The sequence below is a fragment of the Cebidichthys violaceus genome, unplaced genomic scaffold, assembly GCF_023349555.1.
Source record: "Cebidichthys violaceus isolate CVI_PGR_0920_01 unplaced genomic scaffold, fCebVio1.0.p SCAF_7, whole genome shotgun sequence".
Taxonomy (NCBI): Eukaryota; Metazoa; Chordata; class Actinopteri; order Perciformes; family Stichaeidae; genus Cebidichthys; species Cebidichthys violaceus.
Genome location: NW_027176927.1, coordinates 15,112,312 through 15,124,394, shown reverse-complemented (window position 1 = coordinate 15,124,394; position 12,083 = coordinate 15,112,312). Strand labels below are relative to the sequence as shown.

Below are 12,083 nucleotides of genomic sequence, written 5' to 3'. Positions count from 1 at the left end.
ATTTGAACAAAAGTACAAAGTATTAGCATCAAAATACACCTTAAGTACCAAAACTACAAAATACTCATTATGCAGAGTAACCCATTGTTGAAGTATAGCACAGTATATATTATGGGATTATAATCGTTGATGCATTCAAATATAAGTATCACTTCAATGTTGCAGCTAGTAAAGATGGGGCTAATATTAATTAACAAGGCCTTTAGCTATATATGCCACTGTAGGGTAGCTTAATCTATGATAATAACCATAGATTAACCATACTAACCAGAAACTAAACTGTCGTACAAATGTAGTGGAGTAAAAAGTAAGCTACATAATTTTCCTCTCAAATGTAGTGGAATTGAAGCATAAAGTTGCATAAAATGTAAATACTCAAGTAAAGCAAAAGCACCTCAGAATTGCACTTAATTGCCGTTATTCAGTGTATGTATTTAGATAATTTCCACCACTGTAGCTGAGGTATTGTCCTTCCTTGAACTCTCCTCTTTCCGATAACAGAATTGTACGCTCTTCACTTCACTTTCGTTTGGTGCATTTCGAGCAGACGTCCATCAGGACGTCACACACACACCGTGCTGCATTCAATCATATCGTAATTATCGTAATTTAAGGTTTCGATTTGTAAAACGTGCTCATGTGAACGTCCATGTCCACTTTTCTGACAGTTCCAACGTAGTTGCCGCAATAATACGGAAATGTCAGAAAACCAAGCAAACATGGCTGTCTTATGTCGGCTAAAGTATGTTGCTCAGTGTACTTAAAGCCGCATTAAGTGGAGTAAGGTTTTTTTTCCACAATGCACTGTCTTTCTGTTTTCTTGGTCTACCGACCATCCCGTATGTCCTGAACGCGACATCCGCATCGTGGGGGCGGAGAGGTAACAGCAGTTTACTGGCAGTCAGGGTGAAGAAAAAGAAACCCAAGTGGGCTAGAACCTACGGAATAAATACCACAAATAATTTAAGAGGGGCTCTTCTGGGATTAAAACGTTGACTGCGAGCAATGTGAGTAGTTTTGAAAGACTTAAACTACCCCAACTTTGTTGGTCTTTGTTGCCTCTGGGTTCCAATCGTATTGCCTAACGTTATTGTTTGGTGAAAAAACATGGCCATCTTGTGTTGAACGATGTAACAAAAAACATATGAACTCGTTCTTTGTGATAGTTATTAGCTATCTCTGTGCCCACCCACCTCATAATAAAGTTGAATCTATGTGTAACGTAGGCTAAATAACTTCTTAAAATTGTGGCCTAACGTAACGTTACATTTAGGGAACGGGGAGAAACTCGGGAGGAAACTCGGGCAAATTGAATACATTTGAGTCGTTATTAAACCTGGAGTCAAAACCTTCGTTTAACCCTCAATTTAGCTGCGATGTTAGTGGTAGAGCACACCGTTGTCTCGATGCATGTACATAGTTGTTTAAATGAAGCTGTCGATGGTTATCAATTATGATATATACCGGAAGAGACCAGTGTCACGTGGCCTCGGTGACGTTGCTGTGGACTCCACCACTCTGAGCGTCCGTCAACCGCTATCATCTAAACAGTAGTGTCTATTTTTAACTGCATAACCTTTCACTTGACTTATTTTTTATTTTATACTTCCCCATCTGTCACACAAATCCAACACACTAGCGGGTCTGTGCTTCCGAGCTAAGCCAGAGATGACCACCGAGAAGACTGCATACGCTCCCGTGGAGGGGTTTCCCTCTCCACCCTCGCTTCCCGGGCAGACAGCGTTTCCTGTCACATTTGACTTGGATATGCCAGGCCCAAACATGTTTGGAGCCCCTGCTCCTGGTGGTTTCCTTGCTCCTGATGATTTACCTGCTTCTGGTGGTTTCCCTGCTCCTGGTGGTTTCCTTGCTCCTGGTGATTTACCTGCTTCTGGTGGTCAACCTGCTCCTGGTGGTTTCTCTGCTCCTGGTGGTGGTTTCTCTGCTCCTGGTGGTTTCCCTGCTCCTGGTGGTGGTTTCTCTGCTCCTGGTGGTGGTTTCCCTGCTCCTGGTGGTTTCTCTGCTCCTGGTGGTTTCTCTGCTCCTGGTGGTGGTTTCTCTGCTCCTGGTGGTTTCTCTCCTCCTGGTGGTGGTTTCTCTGCTCCTGGTGGTTTCTCTCCTCCTGGTGGTGGTTTCCCTGCTCCTGGTGGTCTCCCTTTCCCTCCACCGACTGCTTTTGGAAAGGGTGTTCCTGGAGCTTTCGGAATGGCCAACCCCGCTTCCTCACCATATTCTCCACCAGGCCAGGGCTTCAATGGAAACTCCAGCGGTTAGTATGTCTAACATTGTTGCACATATATGTAAATATCTATATTTGTAATTATACATGAACATTCGTAGTGTAATATAATCAATTTGATGTTTCTGGTTGGTACCGTTGCAGATAATGTTTACCATAGCGAGGAGGACCCACCACCCTTTCATGAGAACCAAGACTTTGATTTTGGATTAGATAACAAGAGCATAAGAAGAGCCTTCATTCGAAAGGTGAGGAGCTAGTGTGGTAATGTGGCTCGGAGTATGAGGCCAACACAGGCTGCGTTCCAAATCACTGAGCAGGATTGTATTTGTTTTTTATATTATTATATTTATTTATTCATTCTTATCAATGCAATTAAGTACTTTTTTTTCTGAGATATATTTTCTACCAAATTTAATTTAAATCACAAACAAACACAACCTAAAACATAACCTCTTTTTAAAAAAATGAATCATGATACACCGTGTAAAACACTAGACATTCTTTGTTAGAAATATTATCTGTGACCTGCTGCCCAATAATCCACTCTTCCCTCCAGGTATTCTTGGTGTTGACCGCTCAGCTGATGGTGACGTTCGCCTTCGTGGCTGTTTTCACCTTTGTGGATCAAGTCAAGGTGTTTGTCAAGGTGAACACCTGGACCTACTTCGTGTCATACGCCATATTCTTTGTGTCAGTTTGTGTGATCAGCTGCTGTGGAAGCATTCGCCGACGACATCCATGGAACCTTGTTGCATTAGTAAGTCTGCTCAGATTTTTTTTTTTTTTTTTTTTCAAAATAAAAGATGGAGAGGGGAAGAGGTACAACCCAGGAAGTACTGTGTTAGCTGGACTATTGAATTGTAGGCCTTCTGATTTATGAATCGTGCAACTGTCTTGGAAAATGATGTGGTACAGTTTTAAAAAGCTTACATTTTTTTTTATCTGTAAAGTTGTTAAAGACCTATTCTTAAAAGTTTACACAGATTAGATTCAGCTTGAGCCTCACAAATCACTATTTCATGACGACAAAATGAAATGCCTTTTTCCTATTTTATGCCACGAAACTGCACTCTGCTCAAACATCCAAGATTGCTGATGTATTTGTGTTTCTTGTTTTCAGTCGGTCCTGACTCTCAGCATGTCCTACATGGTGGGAATGATTGCCAGCTTCCATGACACTGACACAGTGGTCATGGCAGTGGGTATCACAGCAGTCGTGTGCTTCACCGTGGTCATCTTCTCTCTGCAGGTTTGTATCAGTCAGTCCTGGCCTCTTTGTATGCATGTAATGTACATTGATCATACTCTAATGTGAGCTTCATGTCTTTCTTGGCCTCCTCCAACAGACCAAATACGACTTCACTTCCTGTTACGGTGTGCTTTTCGTCTGTCTGATTGTCCTGATCATCTTCGGCATCCTCTGCATCTTCATCCGTGACAGGATTCTGCACATTGTGTATGCTGGACTGGGAGCGTTGCTCTTCACCTGTGTAAGTACTTTAGTTGCCATTTTGACCACAGCATTGAAACATTTAAAGAAAGTTCAACAGCAAGTTTTCTTTCCAGAAACTGTGTCCCATTAATCTGGAAATTTAATAAAACATGCTTTCAACACTCTTCATTTCAACTACTTTCTATTGAAGAAAAGTGTGAGAAAGTGTGACAAAGACAAATATTTGACCCATTGTGAATGTCTTCTGTTACAGTTCTTGGCGGTGGACACACAAATGCTGCTTGGCAACAAGGAACTGTCCCTGAGTCCAGAAGAATATGTCTTTGCAGCTCTCAACCTGTACACAGACATCATCAACATCTTTCTTTACATTCTCGCCATCATTGGGAGAGCAAGGGGGGGCTAAGCAGTAGGAAAGGCAGAGAGAAATTCTGACAGGAAATTGCTTTGAGTTAAAGTCTAGAAGTGAGTTACCATTTATTTTCATTTTGTCTTATAGTGTGCATTGATCACGTAGTTTGATTATATTTGGCTTCACCCAGTGGAAATGTTTGTTTTTTTTTGTTTTTGTTTTTTTTAAATAATATATATATATATATATAGTCTGTCTGCGTTGTAGTTATGGGGGTTTATTAACGTTTTATCAGGTATTTGACGTGTTGTACAAAACTTTATTTTCATTTAGAAATCTTATGCCAGACGAAATCATTAAACAGTATAAATATTTGACAACATTTTCCCAGAGCTTTCAACTGTGTCACACATTCTTCATTGTCAGGAGACACAGATGTTGCAATGTTGTCCATTGCACTTTCAGAACTTCAAGGCCAGGTTAGCTACTTCAGTGCATGAAGAACTTATTATGTGGTTAATAAAACTCGGGAAGAAGGTAGTAAGTGGAACTTGAGTTGGGATAATTTTATAAAACCACTATTTGGGTCAAGATTGAACTTTCCTGTTTGACCTGTAGGGCAGCAAGGGGGACATGGTATATTAAAAAAACAGATCCATCAACATGGTGACTGAGCAAACATCAGTTGTTGAAGAGATTGGTGTGGTTGAAAGCCCAAAACAAAGCTGGTACGCAGACTCTGGTTCTTTGTCAAACCACTATATGTCCAACATGAAATAACACTTAATGCTATTTATAAAGTTATTTTTTAAACCTGATCTCTGTTTGTGGAGTGAAAAATCCCCCAAAAAAGATCTGTTGTGATTTGAAATACGATTGATAATGATAGTTGTGATTTGAAATGCAGTTCTTGTCAGCCATCAGAAAGTTTTGGGTGTTTAGTGGCTTAGCTGTGAAACTGGGAGCCTCAAAATGGACGTAGAGCAAAGCCTTGATGCCAGCTAATGGATCGGTTAGAGACGATGTTAGGTGAAAGCAAGGAAATCGAAGACCTGATAGCCGGGATGCTGAGCTCCATCAATGACGCTCTGGAGGAAGTAAGAGGTATGTAAGACATGTTTGTCTTTGCCACTAGATGGCAGCTTCGCACAAAGCAGCAAATTAAAATCAAGTCTAATCAAATGTGGAGCTGAAAAGTAACATTCACTAGATCAGAATGAAATACATTATTTACAGTAAAATATGATAAAAGGAATAAAGAGACAATTCAAGTAAAATCTGGTAAACAAATATTTAATGATTTATTTATTTAACAAGGCTAAAACAAGTATGTACACTCTTCAGCTGGTCAAAACATTTTAGATTCAGACAAGTGAAAAGGCCGTTTCCAATCAGGGTGTGAGGAGGTAGAAGCATATATGGTTTCTATGTCTTTAATGGATCAACTCTTGGCCTTAGTGAAATATGACATAAATAATTCACTCTGTTGTTCAGCAGTTGGCTCACTCTCAGGAAGACAACTACCCACCCACACCTTTGAGAGAGAATTCAGAGAAGACTTGCAACCAACCAGATTAATACGTGAACAGCGAACCTCCTCCCCTGTCGGCTTCAAGTCTTTCATCCAGAACTCGGTGCACGCAGATTCAAGTGAGAACGCAGAGTTTAGGAGCACCCAGCCTGATATTCCTCTTGAGGGCAAAGGTGAGCGATGCCTGACATGTTGACATTTTAGAGCAGTAACAGTGCTGTTGCCTAAAAGAAACTGAAAACACAACTATTATTTATTGGAATTATTTCATCACAGGTCCAGACAGCCTGCTGGGGGAGATTGCCTTCCAACTGGATAGGAGGATTCTGTCCCATGTCTTCCAGAACCGTGAGAGGCTTCATGGTTTCACACTGCTCAATATCTCAGAAAAGAACAGAGAGGTCAGAACGGAACACTTCTATTTATGTATCTATCAAAACACTGGTTGTGTGACTTTGCAGTGCACAGATAAGAGAGCAAAACTGTAACACACCTTTCTTTCTCTTTTGCAGGTATCCACACTCTCGTCAGGGGAATTAGATGAAGACTATCATCTTCGTCTCACTCAGAGGTATACTGACCTCATGGAGAGGTTGAGCCAGTTCAGGTATAAAGCAGCCCTGCACTCTCCTTTCATTGAAAATATTGTCAACATCTATGGGGTCCTGATTGAAAAGCCTGGCGAAAACAGCACCCAGGAAATTGACTCCAATAATCCAGACCTTCTAAGGAAGCTGACACTGGCCCAATCCCAATGTCCCCCCTAAAGCCTCAAACCCTGAACCCTCAAGGACTTACTGACGTCACCTGGTAAGTGGTTGAGTATGAGAGACTGTGAGGGCTTGAAATGGTGTAAATAGGAATGGGACAGCAATTTTGCTGCAACATATAACATTACCATGAAAACAACCAAAAATATGATGTCTAATTGTGGGTATTTATTTTATACTTTGAACTCCCTGATTTGAACATCTTCCAGGATCTTTCCTCACAAGATGAGGTAATTTCTTATAACCTATTTACTCGTTTTTGTCAAAACATCTTCGATGACAAAATCAAATATTTGAATAAATAAATAAATATCCTCTGATTTCAAGTGAGCCGTCTTCTTTGTTTACCTTTTTTTAACGTCTCCATGTGTCCACTGGTTACCCCGTCTTTAACGTCACATTGCAATGACTTGTGGGTAATTCCCTTAGGCTAAATCAGCATACCATGCTGATTTAAGGAAAGGGTTCATAAAGGGCTCAAAATGTCTGCCAGAGAGCCCTCAAACACTCGATGATTTGACAGTAGGACATCCCTAATCCCTCACGGACTTCGCGGGAGAGCGCCTGAAAGTTTGTGAGTCCTTAAGGGGGGACATTGGGATTGGGCCACTGAACACGGCACCGAGATGGCTTGATGGTTGTGTTCACCCGCCTCTGCAACATGGCCGAGAAGGATGGAAAGCCTCTCTTTTACTGTCAAAGCATTTACCGTCCAAAATTTTTAAATAAACGCTGGAAAATGATACATGATAAATGTTGTCTGGGTCAATTTTGAGCACACGGGAAAAACCTGCCATTTTATAAATGGTTAAACCATAAATAAATTCACAGGAACGTATTTTCTCCAACAGCCTTTCTGTTAAAGAAATACTCAATTAAATATGCCTGGTAAGCATAAGGGATGTACTGTGCCCCACTTCATGGATCATGAGATAATCAAATTAATAAGAGTTGGTACATTTATCAATTAACGTATTGGATTAGTTTATTGACAGAAAAAAATGTAAAGGCATTTGGTAATCAATTAGGCACGTTTCTTTTAGGATCTTATCTAAAATCTGATGATTTGCTGCTTTTTTTTTTACCATATATGATAGTAAACTGATTATCTTTGTATTTTGCGCTGTGATTAATGACACAACATCATAGTTTGCAGCAACCTTAAATCTGAATGTCTTCAAACAAAAAATAAAGATGTCACCTTTGGGAAACATTTAGGGGTGCAACTAACAATTATTTTAATTATTGATTAATCAGCGGCTTATTTTCCAGAGTAATCGATTCATAATATGTCCTTAAGTATTTCAAAGTCCCATCACAGCCTGAGGGTAGCATTCACTTTTACTAAAATTAAGTTTATACCAAGAAAATTTACCAAATCTTAACAAGGCGTTGATAATGTGAGGTACACTTAGAATAGGGTATGATATATATAATAATAAATCATCAGCATATAAAGATAATTTATACTCTTCCTCTCCTCTAAAAATTCCACTTATTGATGTTAACGACTTGAGTGTGATGGATAAGGGCTCTATGGCCAAAGCAAATAATAGTGGACTGATTGGACAACAATGCTCTTGACAATGTGAAGTATTGTGATTGCCTTCCATTTGTAACTACAGAGGCCTTGGGTGAATTGTATAGGAGTTTAAACCATGAAATCAAGTTAGGACCATAACCAACTTTCTCTAAACATGTAAATAAGTATTCCCATTCAAAGCTGTCAAAAGCTTTCTCTGCGTCCAGCGAGACTGGATGCAGGAGAGTGAATAATGTTTAAAAGCTGACGGACATTGGTAAATGAGTGTCGCCCCAAAATGAAACCGGTTTGGTCAACAGAGATCACTTCACTCATTGTGGTTTCTAGGCGTAGGGCAAGGGCTTTGGCCAGGATCTTAACATCGCTGTTTAGGAGGAAGATGGGTCGATACGAGCCACATTCTGTGTTATCTTTATCTGGCTTAAGAAGGAGGATAATTGATTCCTCAGTCAGTGTTTGTGGCAGCGACCTACGGGACAAAGAATCTAAAAATGGGATGACCGTGGCTAAGTGGAGAGCAGGGCCGTCCTTCAATCAGATGATCGGCGGGTCGATTACCGGCTCCGAGCAAGACACTTAACTCCAAATTGCTCCCGTAGCTGTGCCTATGGTGTATAGATAAATACTGAATTGTAAGTCGCTTTGGATAAAAGTGTCTGCTAAATAACTGTAAGGTAAAAAAAACATATCTAGTAGAATTGGGGATAATTTCTGAGTAAAAGTTTTAAAAAATTCTATTGGGTAGCCGTCTGGGCCAGGCGCCTTACCATTGCCATTATCGCTTTAATAATTTCAGAATGTTGTAATGGGAGTTCAGTCTTATGTGATTAGATTTCTTCTGATTGTCTTGCCATGTTAATGGATTTTTCCAGGTCTAGATCTTTTTCCAGTTGCATGCGTTTCGATAGCCGCGTGTCCGCCAGCCCTACCACAATCTGGTCTCTGATAAGCTCGTCATGCAACATCCCATAATTGCAGTGCTCAGCTAATGCATACAGGGCAGTGACAAAAAAACGGTCTTGTTTGCTATGGAGCTAAATCCAGGTCAAAAGTTTTGATCATTTGAAAAAATAATTTGAACCTGAAAGTTCAAATTATGGTCTTGAACATTGAAAAATAAAGCAATGTATTCAAAATAAAAATAAGTGAATGAAAAGTTTTTTTGGGTTGAATATAATTTTGATTCAGTTCTGGAATTTTTTTTGAATACATTTATTTTTTGCATTTTTCACTTTCATATATATTTTGATATTTGAGGTCTTGTATCAGATTTTATATTTTCAGATTCCAATTTTTTTTTTCGGTTTCAAATCTTTTTTTCACTTTCAGATCGTTTTTTTCAGTTCAGACTTTTGACCCTGATCTAGCGTGGGGGCGTGGCTTCAACTGAGAGGGGCGCGTCATCATGAGTGACAGCGTCACAAAGAAGGCTGAGGACATTCCTCAACAACGTTGCCTTCAGGTAACGTGGGCACCACGAAAATTATGATTGAACACTTTCTATACACCATATTCACGTGAATGCAGAGGGGATAAACTGAGCGTCAGCTATCCTGAAGCAAAAACTTCAGAGGGAACCAGCTACTGGTTCGATTGGTCTTTCGCCCCATACCCAGGTCGGACGACCGATTTGCAAGAGTAGGTAAGAAGGAGGGGGGCTTAATCTTACACCTGCAGAAGTGTCTGATACACTTCCTTCGCAAAACAGGAAGGTGCTTTGAAGTGGCTATGGCGTGGACAAAGGTCACCACACGTTCCGCTTCTTGGAAACTTAGCGTAGGTGACAAAAGGGTCTTAACACCGAAACTGTCAAGCAGTATCACAAAAACTATAAGATCTGATTAAGAACATTTAATAAGTATAAACCCCTAACAAGTATAAAAGACATTATCCCATTACACTTGCTAAAGATTGATGAAATAATTGTCGACGTTAATTAATTAAAGCGTTAACGAGATAATAACTTGTTAAGTTGCCCAACACTATATATATATATATATATATATATATATATATATATATATATATATATATACATACTGTATATTAGTGGTGTAACGGATCACGGATCGATACCCCCTCCCTGAGTGAGTAAGGCACTGGAAAATGGCTTGTTTAATGACCTCTGACCAGGAGCGTTTCTAGGAGTCAAAGAAAGGAGGGGCTTAGCCCCAAGGGGAGGGGCATGTTTGTGCGCACAGCGAGCGGCAATGTTTTTGGGGGCCACGGATATCCATTGGTTCAGACAGTTCATAGATTGGTTCAATCAGAAAGAGTGTGATTTTGCTCTGTAGTTTTGCTTGCATTCAGTGTATGATAACACAAGAGACAGAATTTCAGGGTCATAGTGAAATTTGACAACACAAATATGAACTTTTCTCTAAGAGAGAAATCATTTTCCTGCTTCCAAAGGAAAGACGGATAAACTAGCTTTCATATCCGCATCACTCCCAAATCCTAATTGTTAAAGGGGCCGCACACAATGGATGTGTGCGGTCTTTTGAGTTGTTTACTTGTTTTATTATGAGCAGAGGGGAATACGATTTTGATCAACATTTACATCTATTTTGTTGTCCGTGTTGTTTTTACATACCAGTGATATTTTATGCTCATTTGGACACTATCACTGAGATAAAGATGAACTAGTTCAGTGTCAAATATGCCATTAACTGATTATAAACAACATTCTATAGGTACTGATATTATTGTTTTGAAATACTAGAGAGATATATTAATGCAAAGAATAGAGAGATGTCATAGTTATTTCTTGTATTTTGAATTCGCTCGTTCACTCTTGCTCACTGGAGACAGTTTCTAACAAAATAGCTAGCTAGCTTAGTGTTAACATAGCCCACTACAATATTCCCTTTCATTTGTCTCAAGTAAACCCAAATGTAAGCAGGTAACAATCGTTAACAACTACAGATAGCCACATTCTGTAACTACCTGTACTTACAATTTCACTCCATGCATCATTTACTTACCCTGGGCAAATAGACAGTATGATGATAGGCTGTTGGATTGTACTTTGAAGAGAAAACATACAAACCAGAACGCACGCACATATGTAGCATGTTAGAGTTATAAATAACGTGTCCATGTGAGAAACAATAGTTTAATTTAATGACATCACCAAAATATATATATATTTTTATTTTTTTTAAAGCCAATAATGCCAAACTATTTGGGGGGGCTAAAGAACATTTTAGGGGGTCTTCAGCCCCCCTAAAAAATATAATGTAAAAATAGGCCTAACGACGCCCCTGCCTCTGACCTAGGTAACGAACGTACGGATATCAACGGATTTGTGTGTGTGTGTGTGTGTGTGTGTGTGCGCAACAGGTGTAGGAGGACTAGAAGTACTCCAGGATGGACCCACTCTAAAGGGCCACCGCTAGAGGAGGAACCCTGTGTGGTTGGGAACCTATCATCTTGCTGCTGTCTCTTTTCAATATGATTGTCTCTCTATTTTCAATATGTTCATGTTGCTGTTATGTGCCCCTTTACCTCCCCATCTCCGTTTAATCTTTGCAGATTCATCAACTCATCATTCTATCAGCCTCATCAGCCACCACCAGTGTCTGGATTTATCTTGCTGCTGCTCAGAGCAGATGCCCCTCAATTACAAATCTCCCTGTAGAGTCCAAGCACCAAAGACTCTGTCAAGACTTTATCATCACATATCTGTTAATAATAAAAAAATATTTTTTCTTTATCTGACTTGTCTCTCCTGAATGAACTGTCGGCCTTTACGAGACTACAAAGGCACTCTCAGAGATAAGCAAGACTGAACTTTGGTCAGAATGTACAAAATACAAACCAGTTTTATTTTTTCAATAAAAAGAAGAAAAAAGGTTACAAAAATGGATAAAGTAAAAATAAGTAAAAGAGAAGACAAAATGTCAAAAGTTCAAATCCCCAAAAAGACCTTCAAAAGTGTCCAAGACCTGAAGGCCTGCAGCCCAAAAACCTCAAGAGCTTTACAGCCCTGATTCTTTGTTCTGTCCTCCTATATATGCCTCTTTACTCTGCACTTCTTTAACCTCTTGGTCCATATATGGTAGACAACTAATTATTCTCAATTCATTGGATAAAGCATTTATGCAGTCTTATCTATTCTGACAGACTTGTTCTTTAAGTTAACACTTTCTTGCTAGCTCCCCTAAGGTTTTGATTGAACAGGATGTTTCTC

General features: G+C 39.7%; 2 protein-coding genes across 3 annotated transcripts; both read left to right on the top strand.

Annotated features, from left to right (window-relative positions):
* Window positions 1–858: 858 nt before the first annotated feature.
* On the top strand, window positions 859–4,429 carry grinab (glutamate receptor, ionotropic, N-methyl D-aspartate-associated protein 1b (glutamate binding)). The gene is made up of 7 exons (XM_068735483.1): window positions 859–1,007; window positions 1,640–2,269; window positions 2,384–2,487; window positions 2,799–2,999; window positions 3,363–3,491; window positions 3,589–3,732; window positions 3,949–4,429. Exons 2-7 carry the CDS (start codon window positions 1,669–1,671, stop codon window positions 4,099–4,101), a joined length of 1,332 nt encoding a protein of 443 aa, XP_068591584.1. The 5' UTR covers window positions 859–1,007; window positions 1,640–1,668; the 3' UTR covers window positions 4,102–4,429.
* Window positions 4,430–4,533: 104 nt separating this feature from the next.
* LOC137891061 (speriolin-like) lies at window positions 4,534–6,678 on the top strand. Of its 2 annotated transcripts, none has more exons than XM_068735485.1 (4): window positions 4,534–5,151; window positions 5,545–5,751; window positions 5,855–5,979; window positions 6,091–6,678. In XM_068735485.1, the coding sequence occupies exons 1-4, from the start codon at window positions 5,052–5,054 to the stop codon at window positions 6,343–6,345; spliced, it is 687 nt and encodes a 228-aa protein (XP_068591586.1). In that variant the 5' UTR covers window positions 4,534–5,051; the 3' UTR covers window positions 6,346–6,678. The 2 variants fall into 2 exon arrangements, with proteins under 2 accessions (XP_068591586.1, XP_068591585.1); XM_068735484.1 differs by having other exon boundaries at window positions 5,542–5,751.
* Window positions 6,679–12,083: the final 5,405 nt, after the last annotated feature.